The sequence below is a fragment of the Chiloscyllium plagiosum genome, unplaced genomic scaffold (genome assembly GCF_037043375.1).
Source record: "Chiloscyllium plagiosum isolate Xiang-an unplaced genomic scaffold, Cpla_swu_hap1 HiC_scaffold_7, whole genome shotgun sequence".
Lineage (NCBI taxonomy): Eukaryota > Metazoa > Chordata > Chondrichthyes > Orectolobiformes > Hemiscylliidae > Chiloscyllium > Chiloscyllium plagiosum.
Genome location: NW_028270145.1, coordinates 22076790 through 22095817, shown reverse-complemented (window position 1 = coordinate 22095817; position 19028 = coordinate 22076790). Strand labels below are relative to the sequence as shown.

The 19028-nt window shown below is 39.4% G+C and overlaps 1 protein-coding gene across 4 annotated transcripts in view; it reads left to right on the top strand.

Moving 5' to 3' along the window:
* nbeal1 (neurobeachin-like 1) overlaps positions 1 to 19028 on the top strand; it is a 234448-nt gene that overhangs the window by 70895 nt on the left and 144525 nt on the right. For all 4 annotated transcript variants that reach the window (XM_087988827.1, XM_087988828.1, XM_087988826.1 and 1 more), the window contains exon 2: positions 12670 to 12761. In XM_087988827.1, the coding sequence (XP_087844953.1) occupies positions 12670 to 12761 (92 nt within the window). The remainder of the gene's footprint in view (positions 1 to 12669; positions 12762 to 19028) is intronic.

The following is a 19028-nucleotide window of genomic DNA, read 5'->3' as shown; positions in this document are numbered from 1 at the left end:
ACAACTTTGGACTATGGGAGGAAACCGGAGCACCCGGAGGAAACCCATGCAGACACGGGGAGAACGTACAAACTCCACACAGACAGTCACCCGAGGCTGGAAATGAACCTGGGACCCTGGTACTGTGAGGCAGCAGTGCTAGCCACTGTGCCGCCCCCATTATTTATTCAAAGTATGAAAATGTTTAAAACCTTGTGCTGGACTAGTTATTGCATCCAGTATTAATGATCTAGACAATGAGTCCAAATCCCACCATAATATTTGAGAGTTCAAGTTTTGAAAAAGGTATTATAAATAAGCTGGTTTCAGTGCAAGCAGAGTTGGATGTTTCTTTACAAGAAGACCTGAATGGACTTTAAAGTTTTTTAGGGAAGGAAATCCGTAATTCAAAATTGGCATGGGTCTGTATATGACTGCAGTCCCACATCCAAATTGTTGAACTAGGGATGGACAATAAATACTGATCACATCCTAAACGTGAATGTGAAGAGGAAATTGTATATTGTTTCTGATTTCGAGAGACATTTACCGGATCAAAACTAGGTGAGTTCTGTTTTATGTTTGTTAGTGATGTCAACTCATGCTGTTTGAGGAACTTCAAAGTGGGCATTAGACATTTCACCACAGAGTAGAAATTGCATCAATGAGCAAACTCTTTTTAAGTGTTCGCTTTGAAGATGGAGCAATGCAACAGTTCTGTTTAACCAGAATGATTATTCGAATGCAGGCAGAATTTAGCTAGTGCCTTTAATGACCTCAGGAAGTGAAGTACCTTTTGAAGTGTAGTCATAATTCTGATGTAGCGAAAGTAGCAGTTAGGATGTGAATGAATTATAGAGTGTGCAGAAATAATTGGCAAGAATGGTTTCATGGAAGAGGGACTTTAAGTTACATAGATACGTTGGAGAAAGTGAAATGGTTTGCCTTGGAGTGGAGAAAGTTGACATGAGATTTGATGGTGGTATTCACAATCGTGAGTGGTCTAGAATGAGTATGTACTAGGAGGGAAATTGTATTCGCTGGTGAAAGAATTGAGGAGGACACCAGGTTTGAGATAATTAGCAAAACATGTTGCAGTGACACGGAGGAAAGCTTTTTTGTGCAAGGAGTGGTTAGGATCTGGAATGCTGTGCCTGAGTGTGTGATGGAAGTAGGTTCCATTGCAGTATTCAAAGGGAAATTGGGTCAGTAAATGAAAGGGAAGACAGCGCAGGGCAATGGGGAAAAGGTAGGCCACTGAAGAAGGCACTGGTGAATTGCTTTTTCAGAAACCTAAGTTAGATAGAATTGGCTGAATGGTTACAGCATAATGGGAGGCCATTCTGTGAGTTTGTGCACATGCAGCAAAGTGCTGGTTTAGCAATGTTTTTGGAGTAATGATACCAGTAAGAATTTGCCTTCTTGCTTTTCAAAGTCTTTTATATCCACTGATAAGAGGTTTGTTTTAGTTATCATTGGAAATGTTTCACCTCCAATAGTGCTGCAACATTCTTTCATTGCTACAGTGGAGTGTCATGTTGGATTCTGTGCTCGAGTCTCTCGAATGGATCAAGATCCCCCACAACTAAGAGGCCAAAGTGTTACCAGCCACAGCTTGTCGCTTGATTTGCTTTGTAGCTGTAACACAATCACAGTAAAGCAGATAGCATTCACATTCTGACTTTATCCAGATTTTGAGAGACCATTACAAACAACACCAAGTGCATTATTACTATCCATTGGCTGCAGCAGAAAATCAGCATGAAAGCAGCAATCACTTGTTTTTGCTTGAGGATCACAACCAGCTTCCCTGATGTCAGTGTGAAAGTATGTGTAGAGGTGAATTATGTGATCTGTCTATGCAACAGTGCATAGAGACTGAATTAGGACATTCCTTCTATGTTGTAAAGAAGTTTACTTTTTACTGCCTTTGGTTAGTTTTGGAAAGTTACAACTCTTGGAGGAAAGTGGGAAAAATGCAGCCAATACAATTAAATACCTTTATTTTTTGTAGAGTTATTTCATCACTTTGTAATGTGGCTAGTTCAAAATAGGCCATAATATGCTGGACTTAAATAACAATTGTATGGAGTGTTAGTATTCATGCAATGCAGCATAGTTTCAATTTTCTTTCTCCACCGAGCTTATTTAACTTGTGATTTCCCAAAGTAGATCTTATACTGCATTTTTAATTTTTTATTCTATTTTGCCTTTTGTCAGGTTTCAGTCATCTAAAAACAGCAATTTGCAGAGTTTATAAGGCTACTATTTGAGTTGCAAAGCAGGGAAGTCACAAGACAGGAGTTGCAATACTACATTATAATCAATTGAATTACACTGAAAAAGCATTTGTTCATTGCATACTGCTTTTTTTAAAACTGTTCTTTTGCAGTATTTAGGTTACAGAAGATTTTGTGGAAGTAGTACAGTGTAATTTGAGTAAAATAGACTACCGAAACAGGTTGTGGCAGCATACATGAGTTTAATCACTCAGCATTGGTTTTAAACTTGCTCATTTCTGTTGTGCCTTGCAAGCACCACTGAGCGACTGACTTTTCTCCTCCTACAATCTTTTATTGCCTCTTAAAACTATTGCAATTATACTTTGCTGTGGGCTATATTTGAAGTAATGATTACTTTCCATTATTGCAAACACTTGTAACCATTTTACAGATGGAGCAGACTTTTAAAAAGCAACTATTAAGAATTTAACACAAAAGATATTAGTTCTGCAGCCCAACATCTTGTGAAACCGTCCATTTTTGTTTTGGATAAACTGGTTTATTTCATCTTGAATTCCCTTCACTCACAGCATACAGGCTTGCATAACTGAAGGTGAATAGGACATGGTGCTGAGGTTTTTACAACCCCTGCAGTGAAATTACATTTAATGAGATTTTGCTCTCAATAAACCCTCTGCCTTGATTGCTGCCTCTGCCAAGATCAACTGGGATAATTTAAAGCTAAACTTGCAAATGGTTTAGTGATTCTAGTTTGACAGGACAAGAAGGTACTGTTTATTTTTGGAATGCTTTCCTCTGGGAGCTTGGAGTTCCTGGAATGGTGTCCAATTCCTACGTTCCATTCCTGTAATGTCCCACGCTGTTCCAATTACACAGGCAGGCTATGCATTCAGAAACTGGCTTTCAGAATGCTATCCTTCCCACAACTGGTAAAAGACTAAAAATACAACAAAGGGTACCATTCTAAAGGGTGTGCAGGAGCAAAGAAATCTGAATATATATGTGGGTAAGTCACAAAATGTGGCAAGATAGGTAGATAGAGCTCTTTTAAAAAAAAAACTCAGCTTCAGTAATAAGAGTACAAGAGCAGGAAAGTTGTGATGAACTCTTCTGAGACTCTGGTTAGATATTAGCCAAAGTATTACATAAAGTTCTGGGTAATGCACTATAGGATAAATGTGAATACATTGGAGAGAATGCTTCCAGGGCTGAAACACTCTGGTTATAAAGGAAGATTGGAGAACTGGACATTGTTTTCTTTGAAGAGAAGGCTAAAAGAATATTTGATAGAAATTTTCAAAATCATGAGGTGTTTGGAAAGGACAGATAAGGAGGATCAGAGGGCATTCTTTTAAAGTATTTGTGAAAAACGCCAATGTGAAGTGAGAGAAATCTTTTTCACACAGAGTAGTAAGGGTATGGGAGTAAGGGTATGGGAGAGGGTTGGCTACTGGAGTTGGCTGTGTGCCTCGGTTTTGATGCAGCATGAGCCCAGCAGCATGAATTCAATTCTCACATTGGCAGAGGTCACCATGGAGGTCCACCTTCAGAACCTTATCCCTCACCTAAGGTGTGGTTAAGTTCACTACCAGTCATCTCTCTCAATAGTCCTGTATTCTGGCAAATTTACCTTTACCTAGTTAGGAAATGGGGTACACTGCCTGGAATTGTGGTTGGGAGCAGGTTCAATTGAGGTATTCCAAAGAGCATTATTTTTATTTTAATAATTAGTGTCAAGGATTATAGGGAGAAGGCAGGAGATTGGCATTAAGTTGAAATGCTTAAAGATCCAGCGCAGACTTGATTGGCTTCCTACCTGATTGGCTTCCTTAAACAGTGAAACAATTCTGCCAGCGGAAACAATTACACTAACATCGAAGGAGTTGGTGACAGTAACTTCAAATCAATGTACACAATTTCCCATCTCTCTCTCCTTGGGGCAAGCAAATTATTTTAACTCTTAAATTTTCATTTTTCCCATCGTAAGTCCAGTCAGATCAAGGACCCTCCTGTGAGTGTTAAATGTACAATGGCTGCTCAGGATATACATGAGAATTAACATAAGTTATGGTGAAAATAAAACAAATTCAGAAGAAGCACAAAGGGCCAATCAGTCAGTGAATTAGTAAAATTGCTTTCGCACTAACTAAATCAATGAATGGTTTTAACATTTCAAAGTAAAATACTCATTTAAGGTATGGTTCACATTTGTTGGTAAATCTCTGCAAGTTAAAAAAGTTCAAATCCACATGTTTGGAGATGTAATTACACACTTCTGGAGCATTTCTTGAAACTGGGCTTCCTGGCTCAGAGGGACACTAGCATTGTGTCACAAGAGCCAAAGCCTGTTCCATCCCTTTGCCCATATTAATAGCTAAAGCAAGTACTTAGTGCTGTCAATTCAAATTACATTGAGCAGGTACCAGTTTCAAACTAGTTCCCTTTGAATCTAATGGCATACGTCCTAGATTTGTGAAGGAAGACAATAGCAGAGATTCCAGCCATGGTTCCTCAACTTTGTAGATAGATGCAAATTACTGTTCGATATTGAGTTACAATTTGCATAACTATGTAACTGTTTAAAAGAGGCAAAGCTGCAAGAGGATGGTGGGCAAATACTGTTTGACCATGCATATGAGACTATCTCATCCATGGTCTACCCCCTATTATATAGTCAGGGTGGATCTGTTCACTGGTGATTTCAGCAAGTTCGACTCGATTCAGACCCTTTTCTTAAGGAAGATGCTCATTCCGGCCTACAAATGGCTTTGAAAATTACCTAGATACAGACTGATAGACAACACAACTGTAATGAACAAGAGAAAACCCAAGCATCTCCCTTGTTCAAAGGTAGCAGCACTAATTGTTCTCTGTTATCACAATGCTCATCTTTAAGCAGAATAAACTAGACATGCTGCATTTAGTGCTGTGGCCAGCTGCTGGTTATCTTCAGACAAAAAGCACACATTCTGATTCTTCAAAGTGCGGCCACACCGACCACATAGATGTGTGATGGAAGTGGTGACCACTTAGTAGATAATGAATGGAGAATGTTTCTTGTTTGATATTCATGCCAATGGAGTCAGTATCCACTCTGTCCTACACTTGACTATTCTAGATGCTATCCACAGAAAGAACCGCAATGATTCATTCAAAGTTATTTTGACATCACCTCCCCCTTCATGTGACTTCTACTGCCAAAGGAGCAAGAGCATTGACATATGGATATCTTCATCTCCAAATCTTACACCATCTTGGCTTTGGAGAAAGTGAGGACTGCAGGTGCTGGAGACCAGAATTGAGTGTGTGGTGCTGGAAAAAGCACAGCAGGTCAGGCAGCATCCGAGGAGCAGGAGAATTGAAATTTTGGGCGTAAGCCCTTCTTCGGGAATGATCATCTTGGTTTTTTCTCACTTTGTTGATTCATCAATGTTGCTGAGTTACTATTGTGATACTGTAAACTTCAAACTTTAATAACTGTTCAGGGATTGAAAGAATCAGCTATAACACTTTCTGGAATAAACTGTTTCCTGAGATGAAAGGGCAAAGGAAAAATTGGTATAAAGGAATTAAAAGCAACATGCCAATTAAATATCCCTGGAAGGAGGAGTCAAAACAACATAAACAAGTTGTTTCCTTGGAGGGGGAAGGTAACAACTGTTTGGCAGCCTGCTGCCTTGTGACCAATGGGCAGAGGAATGTCCTTAGCTAAAGGGCATAATTGTGGTAAAGTAGTGTTTCAAATATACAGTTATCAAGGAATGTAATAAGGAACAGGATAAAAAGGCAAGCAACATATTTGGTGACCCCAGAACCATACTCAGTATTTGGGTGAACTGATTTGAAGGATCATCAGTGATGCCACATCAGAAACTGTACAAGACAGAAACTCCTATGAATTCAACTTCAAGATTCTTCAGTTGCAGAACTCTGGAGAACAAAACAGCACAAGGATGAAAGCCTGGACATCCAGAGACAGACCTGTTGGTGAGAATTGGAACGAAATTCCACCATTAATTGAGTAATAGCTAAGTTGAGTCGAAAAGTATGGCACTGGAAAAGCACAGCAGGTTAGGCAGCATCAGGAATTCCTGTCGAAGGGCTTATGCCCGAAACGTTGACTCTCCTCCTCAGATGATGCCTGACCCGCTGTGCTTTTCCAGTGCCACACTTTTCAACTCTGAGCTCGAGCATTTGCAGTCCTCATTTTCTCCTAATAGCTATCTTGAGTTGTGAGGCCTTATTTACTGACTTGAGTCTTCCATGCAGTAAAGTTAAATAATTATTTCAATATTTGCTTGTCTGTGAGATTTTTAAATAAATAGCTGAAATAATGATAACCTGTGTAATTTACACACAACAGTAGAATTACATGCCAAATACTATCGTGAAAGCATTATTATCAACTGGACTACAATGATTCAAGGAGGAGGTCCACTATGACCACGCAGGAATATGTAAATAAATATAACCTTACCTACATTCAGAAAACATGTACTATTTAGCACCACCGATATTACTGTATATTGAAAAGTAAGAAAAAACCAGAATTACTCTAATGTTATTAACGGTGATTTCTCTGGGTCCATAACTAGATGAAACTTCAAAGCTGCATCAATAGCCAGTAACATTTGCCTCTCTCAAATGCCAGGCAATAACCATCTCCAATAAGAGACAATCTAGCCACTGTCCCTTGACATTCAATGGAGGTACTATCACTGAATCCCCAGTATTAACGTTCTGGGAGTTACCATTGACCGGAAACTCAGCTGACTTGTTACATAAACAGGTAGCTAAAAAAGCAGGTCAGAAGCTAGGAAAACTACAGTGAGTAACTCACCTCCTGACTCCCCAAAGCGTTTTCACCATCTGCAAGGCATAAGTCAGGAATGTGATGGAATACTCCCCACTTGCATGGATGAGTGCAGCTACAACAACATTGGAAGCTTGACACCATTCAGGACAAAGCTGTATGTTTGATTGGTACCATATCACCAAAGATCCTTAGGCAGAAACTTCCAAACCCATGACCACTTCCATCTAGAAGAAAAAGGGCAACAGATAGATGGGAACACCACCACCTGCTCATTCCCCTCCAAGCCAGTCACCATCTTGATTCGGAAATATATTAGCATTCCTTTAGTGTCACTCGGTCGAAATTCTCTAAAGGCATTGTGGGTCTACTTGGAGCATATGGACTGTAGTAGTTCGAGAAGACAGCTCACCATTGCTTCTCAAGGGCAACTAGGGATGGACAATAAATGATGACCAGCCCGCAATGCCCAGGTCCCATGAATGATTAAAAACAATTATAGTTTGGTTGACCGATGTCAAATAAAAGGGTAGAGCTAATGGTATTGCTTAGATTTAAATTGACACCTAAATTGACCTGTTTCCCATCATTAGATTTTTTAGTGGTTTGTGGTATGATTACAAGGGGTTATGCAGCGGTTAACTAGATTCCTGATGGAGCAACAAATAAGTGATTTAGTTCTATTTTTGCTTCGACCACTTGTCTACCAATTATAGGCTAATGTGGTTAGAGCCCATCTGTTGGAAGCTGTGCACTGGAGAGGGGAGTAATGAAGTTTGAGCATTGGACCCAAAGGTACATAAATGTCACGAGTAATTAATGTAACATTGATTTTATTAGCACATTTGTCAACAGTAAAAGCTAGTGAAATGATTGTACATTGATCTGAAAGCAAATTCAAGTAAACTTCATGTTCCAAATCAAATTGTATGTCTAAGAGCAAACATTGTAAAATGGTATTGTGCTTTTGACCTTTGGATTTATAGTTTAGATATAGATAATAAATATATCAAGTCTTCATTTTTCCTCCAGTATGGTTAGTGCTTTTGATGGCTTCTTGAAAAGTTTTGTTACAGCTTTCAGTTAGTTGCGTTGACAGTTATTTGTTGCTTGAAATATTGTAAGTTTTATCCAGGGACTGATGTCCCTGTGCTTTGTTCCAAAGTAAAATGAATGTGAGATTAAACAGAGACTCCAACAGCTTCTTTGATAGGTACAGAAGATCCTGTGGTACTACTTGTAGAGCAGGAGAGTCCCAGAGGAACATAGGAATTAGGAGCAGGAGTAGGCAATTCAGCCCTTTGAGCCCAATCTGTCATTTAACATGATCATGACTGATCTTATCCTGGTCTCAACTCTGTTTTCTTGCCTGATCCCCATAGCCCTTAATCAAAATCATATCTATTTCTTCCTATGCCTCCACTGCTCTCTTGGACAGTGAGTTTCACAGATTCACAACTCTCTAAGAGAAGTAGTTTCTCTTCATCTCAGTTTTGAATCTACCTCCTCTCACTATATGTCTACGACCTCTTGTTCAAGACTGTTCCACAAGGGGAAATCTGTTCAATGTCCACCTTATCGATCCCCTTTAGCATTTTAAATACTTCACTGATCCCCCATTCATTCTTCTGAACTCCACCGAGTCTAAGCCCAAGCTATTCAACTGTTCCTCGTACGACAGCACTTTCATTCCTGAAATCAATCTGGTGACCCTCCTATAAACTGCCTCCAGTGCCACCACATTTGTTGCTCAAGTAAGGAGACCAGCACCTTATGTAGTTCCGACATTTCTTAAGTTTTATAATCCAGTCCTCTTGCAATAAATGCCAAGATTCCATTCGCAAGTTCTCTCCAGTGCCTTAGCCAGGATTTATTATTCCAGCAATATCAGAATATATCTGGCCATTATTAAATTGCGGTTTGTGTAAGCTTGCTGTGTGCAGATTTGGCTTTTGTTTTTCTTGCATTACCATAGTTACTTTAAAGTGTACTACTTGTAAACTATGTTAGAATGCCCTAAGGTTATGAATGGCATGACAATGCAAATTTATCTGTGTTTTTACTTTTATGGGTGTTGATGGTATTGTTAATCTCCTTTGCTGTGAAAGTTCAAGTCTCCTCATATTCACTACTTAGTTTTGCAAGTCCATTTTCTTCTTTTTTGACATATTCTAAAATTACTTTCAATATTATCCCTTCCCATCTGATCTATTTCACTTTTAAAAAGTTGGAGTTTTGCACATATTACTCTGCCAATGAAAATGAGTGGAGGCAATACTTATAGCAAAGATAATGTTTTCATGTGTCTGTTTAGAAAAAAACTAATGAATGGATTTCAGTAAAATCTGGTGCACAAGGTTTAGCCCAAAGAAAAGCTGATTATTTTTTGGCAGTGATCGAGATCCTGAAATTTTTCAAAAGGTAGCTAAACATTAGTTAATAGGTGTGGTAGATCTATGTGCTCTGCCAAGTGCCTACTTCACTTGTTTATCAATTGAACAATGTGTTTGACATTCCCTGGTTGCTTTGTATTGGAACTTACTTGAGAATAATCTATATCCATTGCTTTCCAGGTCGGTTCATAATGTATCAGTGTCCTTAAAGGTATTCATTAAGAGTTTTGTGTTCCTGAAGTATCAGAGACATCAAAATTGCTGACTTTCTATGTTTATCTAATACATGGTTCCAGTAGGCAAACAGAAAGAAATACTCGCATTTATACAACACTTTTTATTGCCATTACCATAATGACATTTGGCCTAGAAGCAATACAGTAAGGAAACTGCAATTTATTTAAATGATTTGTGGAATCTGTGTAATTAGTTTTGACGATGTATGTCAAGTATTTTGTAAAGATAAAAGACAATGTGTGTAATTACAAAGAATCAATTGGTATTTTCTTGGATAGTAAAAAATACTGAATCTAGCAACTCTTGACCCAGAAGGAAGTTAAGAAAGAAGCCTTTTTGCTGACAACACAAAGAGATATTTGCAGAGGATCCACAGGGTAAGGGAGTTAAGTATGTAGATACAGATACATACGGAAAGCAAACCAAGACAGAAAGAGGAGCCAGAGAATTCTTGTGAGGTGAAGAAGCAAATCTCACTTTCAGGACATCATAAAGTTTCCTGTTTGGTAGAAAAGGAGATGCCACTGGGTGTTTTCACAGAAGAGCCAAATCGTAAACAGGAATGTTATTGGTTAGTTGAGCTGAAAAGGATCAAAGAATTGCTGGTATCAGAACTGTCGTGAATTGAGCGATAGAGGATTAATAGAAGTGTACTTGAACTTGACTGATGACATTTGTACACATGAAGCTTATAGTGATAGCTCTTGTCAGGTAGAACCTCTGACCTACCTGCATGGATAAAGAACGGCATATTGTGGGATTCTGTAGCTAACTAGTGTCCTATTTGTATAGGGAGTAATGGTTGGTGTTTGTGGTTGCTTAAAGTATATCTTTGGTCTATCAGCTATTTACCGTTTTACTTGAAGTATCATTTGGCTATTAAGTCAGTTTTATTTGTGTTTTTTCCAATTTTTGTGAAAGGAACAGCAATAAAAAGTGGAAACTGAAACAAATACAACACTAGAGAAACTCTGCATTTTTGCAGCATCTGGGGAGAGAGAAACAAAACTTGAATAGAATCTTTGGGGAGTTACTTTATTTGGAGGTTATTCAGTAAACTTGGTTATCTTTGTTTACATCTCCTCCATGGGATTTGTATTACACCATAGTATGCAATATACATGCACTTTACATGCGATAATGTACTGTTTAAAGTATAGTTACTTTTGTAGGAAGTGCAGCAGACAATTTGTGCACTGCAAGCTCCCAGAAACACCATCTCAGATCCTGAGGGAACTTGACAGGATGGATGTTGAAAGCACATTTCCTCTTGTGGGAGATTCTAGAACTAGAAGTCATAATTTAAAAGTGAAGGGGTGCCCATTTAAAAACAAGATGAGGAAAGACTTTTTTCTCTGAGGGTTGAGAGCCTTTGGAATCCCCTTCCTCAAAAGTCAGTTGATGCAGGATCTTTAAATATTTTTAAGGCTGAGTTAAATAGATCCTGATGACCAAGGTGATGCAAGGTTATTATGGTATGCAGGAATGTCGAGTCGAGGTTAAAATCAAATCAGCCGCGATCCAATTGAATGGCAGAGCAGACTCAATGAGCCAAGTGGCCTACCTTGTTCCTTGTTTGTATGTTTGTGATGGTGACCAGACATTCTGTTTTACTTGACTTTGATTGAGGGCCAAACATTGGTTAGGGCACCAGGGATAAGTCCCTTGCACTGCCTCAAAATAGTGCCTTAGAATATTTTATACACATCCAAAAATAAAGCTTGGTTCAACAACTTATCCAAAAGATTGCACTTCTGTCCTTGCTGCATTCCCTCAACCCTGTACTGGAATGTCAGTTTTGATTTTTGCACTCGATCCCTGGAATGGGGCTGGTATCTAAAACCTTGTGATTCAGAGGTGAGAATGTTATCAACTAGGTAAAAGAAAAGTTGCCACAGTCTTACCAGACCATATAGCTGCTCTCTAAGTAAAGAGAGACAACTAATGGTGGTTTAACCTGAGAGTCACTATGCCTCAGGTGCGGGGAGAGGTTGTGAAGGAGAATTCTTCAAGGTAACCTCAGCTTGAGAAGAAAACATTTACAGATTTGTGGGGAAAGCACAAGGGAGTGGGACTAATTGGAAAGCTCTTTCAAGGGCTTTCACATGCACAATGGATGGATTCCATAGTCTCCTTCTGTTCTCTAGGATTCTGCATAGATGGAATGATAGTTTGTGTGAGAAAGTTTAACGAGCAACATTTAAGTTACTGCCAGATAACGTTTTGCATAGGATATGAAATAAATCATGACACAATGAGGTGGTTCAGTATGAAATGATTATTTTGTTGAATTTTTATTTGTTCAGTTTATTAAGATTGAATTACAGTTTGCAATTTCCTGTCCATTCTAGATTTGTTCTCTTTGACAGTCAGCATTTCTGATTTGGGCCAGTAGGTGAAAAAGGATGGAAATCAAAATGAAGCTAAATGTTATTGGGCACCTGACTTAGGAGTTCTTTGAAAAAAGGAAAATTACGCAACAGCTGTCTGTCTTTTGATAATCGTTTTATTATTGTTATATAATTAATTGTTAATTAATATTATTAATAGTATTATAATTATATTGTAATAAACAATGAGTCTTGGCAGTTTTGTTCCTTTAATGCGACAAGTACAGCAAGAGTCTGGGTGCATTCCCATTCTTCCCACTTTTAACAGAGATGTGCAGTTATTACTTGCTGAGTAGCACCATAACACAGATGAGTGTGGTCATCAGTCTAAAGCTGGACTCCAAGCAGCTCATAACATTTCCTAGAGCTTGAATTTGTGTGAGCAGATCCTCAGTGAATAGAGAGGCTAAAATAATGCAAAGAAATTGTACGTGTCAATTCTGCGATGGGCTCAAGTGGCTTTGCAGGAAAACAAAACTTTGGAAGTGTATCTCTGGGTCCAGATCTGACATTTGAGGCACTTTATTAATTTGTGAATTTTAATTATGCTGTATTTGTTTGAACAAAAATAAAATTTAACTCATGCTTTGCTTGTATATATTTTCTGTTTACAGAAGGACCCAGACTACCTTAAGCTGTGGCTCGAAAATTTTGTTGCAACATATGAGAAGTTTCTTGATGTTGATTTTGAAAAACCTCCCACAAGGTATGTTATGCCTCAAAACTGTTTAAGTTTTGTTCTGTTCATTCATGGGATGGGGAGTTACCAAGACATCATTTATTGCCCATCCATAATTGCCCTAGAGAGGGGAATAGTAAAGTGCAGTCTTGTGCTATTCGTGTGTGGTGATTAATGGGCGGGAGTAGTTCTAGACATTTTATCCCATGGTAATGAAGGAACACATGTATGGTACATGACTTAGAGTGGAATTTACATATGATAGTATTTCCATCCATCTGCTTTTGACTTCTGTGTGATAGAGGTTTCTGATTTAAAAGATATAGTAAATGAAACATTGGTGGGTTACTTCAGTGAAATTTGTAGATGGTGAAGAAGCAGAAGAGTGAATTTTAAAGTTGCTGGATGGTGTGCCATTAAAGTGCTTTGCTTTGTTCTTGATGATGTTGATCTTCTCAAGTGTTACTGGAGCTGTACTCACCCAGGCACTTGGAGAGTATTCCAGCCCACTCCTGACTTGTGCCTTGTAGGTGGCTTTAGAAGGTGAGATATGCGTTCCAGTTTACCAACCTTTGACTAGCCATAGCATTTATGTGACTGGTCTAAAATCTGAGACTTGGAGGCCAGCAGTCTATCACTGTCACCACAGGCATTGTTCACAAGTGAGAATTTAAGGCAGCTTCTTCGCAGTTAGACAACTAAGGCCTTCCTTTAACCTTACAGTAACTAAAGCATCCAAGCACGTTGAGATGTACAAAAATATGCAGGCCATGTTGTCAAACTGTAGGTCCTTTTTCTGATTATTTTCCTTTGTTGTCTTTTGGGTTTAAATAGGGGTAAGTTAAATGATTACTGAAACAGGATAGCACTAAGTGGAGTATCAGGTGTCGATCATAAATTCTGTAGAATGATGTACTGATCAGTGAAAATCGTTGGACACTACAGTTTGATCTGGCTAGGGCTAGCTTTACACTTGTTTGGGAAAATTCCACTAAAGCTTTCTAATATTCAGGAGTAGCTAATATTTTATCACGATTAATTAATGGGCAGATTAAGATCATTAAGCTCTATTGACCCTTCCTGCTTGCCTATGATGACTAGAACATATTGGTTAAGCATTTCCTCCTTATCCAAGCAGCTTGATAATCTCATGAGAAAGAGAGAGGGAACCAGACCTTTAAGGGACAAATGTTCTGGAAGACTCCTATGTATCTTAACTCGCAGCCCACCCTTGGATTGGTCTACGAGACCAGTATACTTGGTGTTGTCTGTGAAAGCACACCATCTACTTGTATGATGGATTCCTTCACCCTCTTGGTGGTTACAGGTTAACACCCATAGCATCAGCTAGCAGTGCATTGTGTAAAATGAATTATCTTAATTTTGCCAAATTAATTGACTTGTAATTGTCTGCTTAATTGAAGGGATGACCACAGCAGACCGTGGAATTTAATAGATAACCAATAATGCTATCTTTCATATTCTAAAGCAGTCTGGATTGTTGTAAAACCTGTATGGAGAACTTCAAAATCTAAACAACAGTGATGTTTAAGCACTGAAATCCAACATTTAAAAATATCCTTATTAGTGTATACTGATATTATAATATTATGTTTAATCTTTTGACCCTTGTGTCCAAACAGGTGAATGTTTAATCTGCCAATTCATTTCAATAGGAGGGATCATGAATTCATTTCTTGCAAGAGGAAAGATCATTTCTGTTTTGTGAAATGAGTTCTTCATTTGACTGTCGTCACCCCAATCTCAGTTGGTCTGGCTCTGGTAATAGTTTGACAATAATAGTGGTAGTCATTTTAGCACTCTGGCCTGATTGGGAAAACTCTTAAATCATTGTGTAGAAATGTGACAGAGCAGAGCACAGTGACCAGTTGTTTGAAGGAGGGAGTGACTTATCATATTTTGATTATGGTTCTTATACATAATCACTGCTGGTATGTAGTTGTTGAGTCATGATCTATCACCCCACTGGTGTCAGTAGTAATTCATCAAATATTTTTTCATTAAATGTTCCCAGTAAAAGACTAATTAGCTCATTGTACGTCTTTGAAGGAACTATCATTTAGTGCATTTCTCCAGACCCCTACATATACATCAAAATTTGTTTTGAATGTTGCTGCTGAATCAAAGTAGTGTATTTCTGATCCAAGCAACTCTTTACATTTAATAAATCTAATTCATCCCCCACTCCTTTTGGTCACCTGTGATTGATTTCTTCTCTATTTTTGCTGTCCCTCAACATTTATTACCATGGATTGTTCTTGAAACGTCTGCACTTGAGTTATTTGTAATATGGTTCTTCAGAGAAGTCTTGGCAGGTGTTTGACAAAGTCTTGGATGGATGCTTATGAGAAATAGTTTTGCTTCCCTACTGATAGAGGGATGATGAGTTCAGTGCTATTAAGCACTGTCAGTATGACTGAGAAATTCCAGAATAAACTCAGTTTGTGAAAAAAGTATATGAAGACTAGGGCGTGATCAGGTGACCTATTTGGGATAGCTTATACAGAAGGTATTTTTAGGATATTGTTTAATAATATAGTTCCAAGCATTGTTGTAAATATTAATTTTGCTCACATACTTTGTCAGTCATTCTGTAATGTCAACTGCAAAGCTGTCCAGCCAGAAGCAGAAAAATGCAGTCTGTTCTTGCAGGTTCAAAGACAGCTGCTATTTTTCTATCTGACTGACAAAGTTACTCAACTACAAAAATACCCCAATCCCTGCCTTATGTTTGAATTCAGCATAATACAGTTGGTACTGAATTTTTGACAAAAAGATTTGAATAGATCTTTATAAATAAGAATCAGGCCAATTCCACCACACTTGTTGACAGAATCTGTGTGAACTTCACTGCCAGTGTTTAAAAACAAAATTCTTTGTTTCTGTGGGATTGCCAAATGGAAAAACAAAGTCTTAAGTAAATAGGTTTGATATGTAAGGAAGAAAGTACTGTTATGGTAAATATGTTCCTCACATTAGCAATTTCTTTAAATTATTGGTGGGGTGATGGGGGAGCAAAGGCAATGCATCAAATTTATAGACTAGACACAGACCATTCAGCCCAACTGGTCTTAATCCCAAGTTTTGATATTCTCTCACAAATGGCATCATCATCTCAATGACCATTTCAGTGTTTTTTTTCCCAACTCGAAACACTTAGTCATAGTCATAGAGATGTACAGCATGGAAACAGACCCTTCAGTCCAACCTGTCCATGCCGACCAGATATCCCAACCCAATCTAGTCACACCTGCCAGCACCCAGCCCATATCCCTCCAAACCCTTCCTATTCCACCTCCAAACGGACCCCACCACCAGGGATATATTTCCCTCCCCTCCCCTATCAGCATTCTGAAAAGACCACTCCCTCCGTGACTCCCTCGTCAGGTCCACACCCCCCACCAACCCAACCTCCACTCCCGGCACCTTCCCCTGCAACCGCAAGAAATGCAAAACTTGCGCCCACACCTCCCCCCCTTACCTCCCTCCAAGGTCCCAAGGGACACTTCCATATCCGCCACAAATTCACCTGCACCTCCACACACATCATCTATTGCATCCGCTGCACCCGATGTGGCCTCCTCTATATTGGGGAGACAGGCTGCCTACTTGCGGAACGTTTCAGAGAACACCTCTGGGACACCCGGACCAACCAACCCAACCACCCCGTAGCCCAACACTTTAATTCCCCCTCCCACTCCACCAAGGACATGCAGGTCCTTGGACTCCTCCATCGCCAGACCATGGCAACACGACGGTTGGAGGAAGAGCGCCTCATCTTCCGCCTGGGAACCCTCCAACCACAAGGGATGAACTCAGATTTCTCCAGTTTCCTCATTTCCCCTCCCCCCACCTTGTCTCAGTCCCAACCCTCGAACTCAGCACCGCCTTCCTAACCTGCAATCTTCTTCCTGACCTCTCCGCCCCCACCCCACTCCGGCCTATCACCCTCACCTTGATCTCCCTCCACCTATCGCAATTCCAACGCCCCTCCCCCAAGTCCCTCCTCCCTACCTTTTATCTTAGCCTGCTGGACACACTTTCCTCATTCCTGAAGAAGGGCTTATGCCCGAAACGTCGATTCTCCTGTTCCTTGGATGCTGCCTGACCTGCTGCGCTTTTCCAGCAACACATTTTCAGCTCTGATCTCCAGCATCTGCAGTCCTCACTTTCTCCCTTCCTATTCATATACCCATCCAAATATCTCTTAAATGTTGCAATTATACCAGCCTTCACCACATCCTCTGGCTGCTCATTCCATACACGTACCACCCTCTGCAAGAAAAAAGTTGCCCCTTAGGTCTCTTTTATATCTTTCCCCTCTCACCCTAAACCTATGCCCTCTAGTTCTGGACTCCCTGACCCCAGGGAAAAGACTTGTCTATTTATCCTATCCATGCCCCTTATAACTTTGTAAACCTCTATAAGGTCGCCCCTCAGCCTCCGATGCTGCAGGGGAAAACAGCCTCAGCCTGTTCAGCCTCTCCCTATAGCTCAAATCCTCCAACCCTGGCAACATCCTTGTAAATCTTTTCTGAACCCTTCCAAGTTTCACAACATCTTTCCGATAGGAAGGAGACCAGAATTGCACACAATATTCCAACAGTGGCCTAACCAATGTCCTGTACAGCCGCAACATGACCTCCCAACTCCTGTACTCAATATTCTGACCAATAAATGAAAGCATACCAAATACCTTCTTCACTATCCTATCTACCTGCGACTCCACTTTCAGGGAGCTATGAACCAGGACTCCAAGGTCTCTTTGTTCAGCAACACTCCCTAGGACCTTACCATTAAGTGTATAAGTCCACTTTTATTATGGGGAATCCCTCATGCTCTACATTTCTAGAAAAAGAGAGCTTCAACCTGTTCAGTCTTTCCTAATGATTGTAACTTTTCATTCTCCTTGAAAATCATTTTGCACTTTCTCCAGTCTCACTATACCCTTTTTTAATGATGTAAAGACCAGAACTGAAATTAGCCACTGACTGAATTAGAAAGGGAAACCTATAACCTGGTTCCTACTTCAGGGATTCTACTGCTTGTTTGCATTATGTGGAAATTAGTTGAGAGCAGGATCAGATTCAGTTGTGGTGACCTTATAATCGAAAGTCTTGTTGGCACTCATTGTCAAGATTAAGATGAAAGAGGATACTATGGAAGCATATTCATGCAAGATGCCAAATGTTTCAAGGCAGTAAGAGGACAGATAAAATGTATTGTCTGTAATTAATAAAACCACTGAGGGAAGGCATTGTATTTCAGAAAAAGAATTGCATTCTAAATTATTTTATACTCTTATTATGACTGAGCAAGAACACCAGTTTTAGTCTTAGTTACCAGTGAAACTGCATACTATTTATAGGATTACATAGTCTGCAGTGGTAATTTTGAAGAATTTGGGATATTTTCTGTCTTTCTGCCAGATTCAGGCTTGTTGTTGAAGCAGCTGGCTTGAGGCCTGTTTTAGGGCTTGAATGTGTTTGAATAGTTCAGATGATGCAACGACTGAAAGAGCAAAGCTTAAGTTCTTTCCACTGGAAAATCCAAATACTATGCATGTGTTGGCTGTTTTAAACAGTCGAAACAGCAGCCTTCTTTGTTTTAGAATTATGAGATCAAGTTTGTTACTTAATTTGCATGCATGTAATTTCTGTACTTTATTTAGCCACTATGAACACTGCATGAATTAATTCTTCAGTCAACACTAATCCATCCTGCCTTTCTTTCAGAAAATATACAAACTTTACAGTACACAGTATTTGTTTTGAGGCAACCTTTAATGTCGTGTCTCCAATTGTGCTGCGTTAAACCAAGTGATGGACTTGACTAACAGTAAACTACATTGCATCATAACTGTCCAAACCTTCTAAATAATCTAAGTTTTGCATTGGAGTTCCACATAATTCCTTGAAAGGTTAGCTGTTGGCAATATTTATAAACAACTTGGAGTTGGAAAATTGTGAAAACATTCGTAAGTATAAGCTGCTGGCAAATGGAGTTTAATTTAGATAAACGCGCTGCATTTTGGGAAAGCAAACCTTAGCAGGACTTATACACTTAATGGTAAGGCCCTCGGGAGAGTTGCTGAACAAAGAGACCTTCGAGTGCAGGTTCATAGCTCCTTGAAAGTAGAATTGCAGGTAGATAGGATAGTGAAGGTGGCATTTGGTATGCTTTCCTTTATTGATCAGAGTATTGAGTACAGGAGTTGGGAGGTCATGTTGCGGCTGTACAGGACATTGGTTAGGCCACTGTTGGAATATTGTG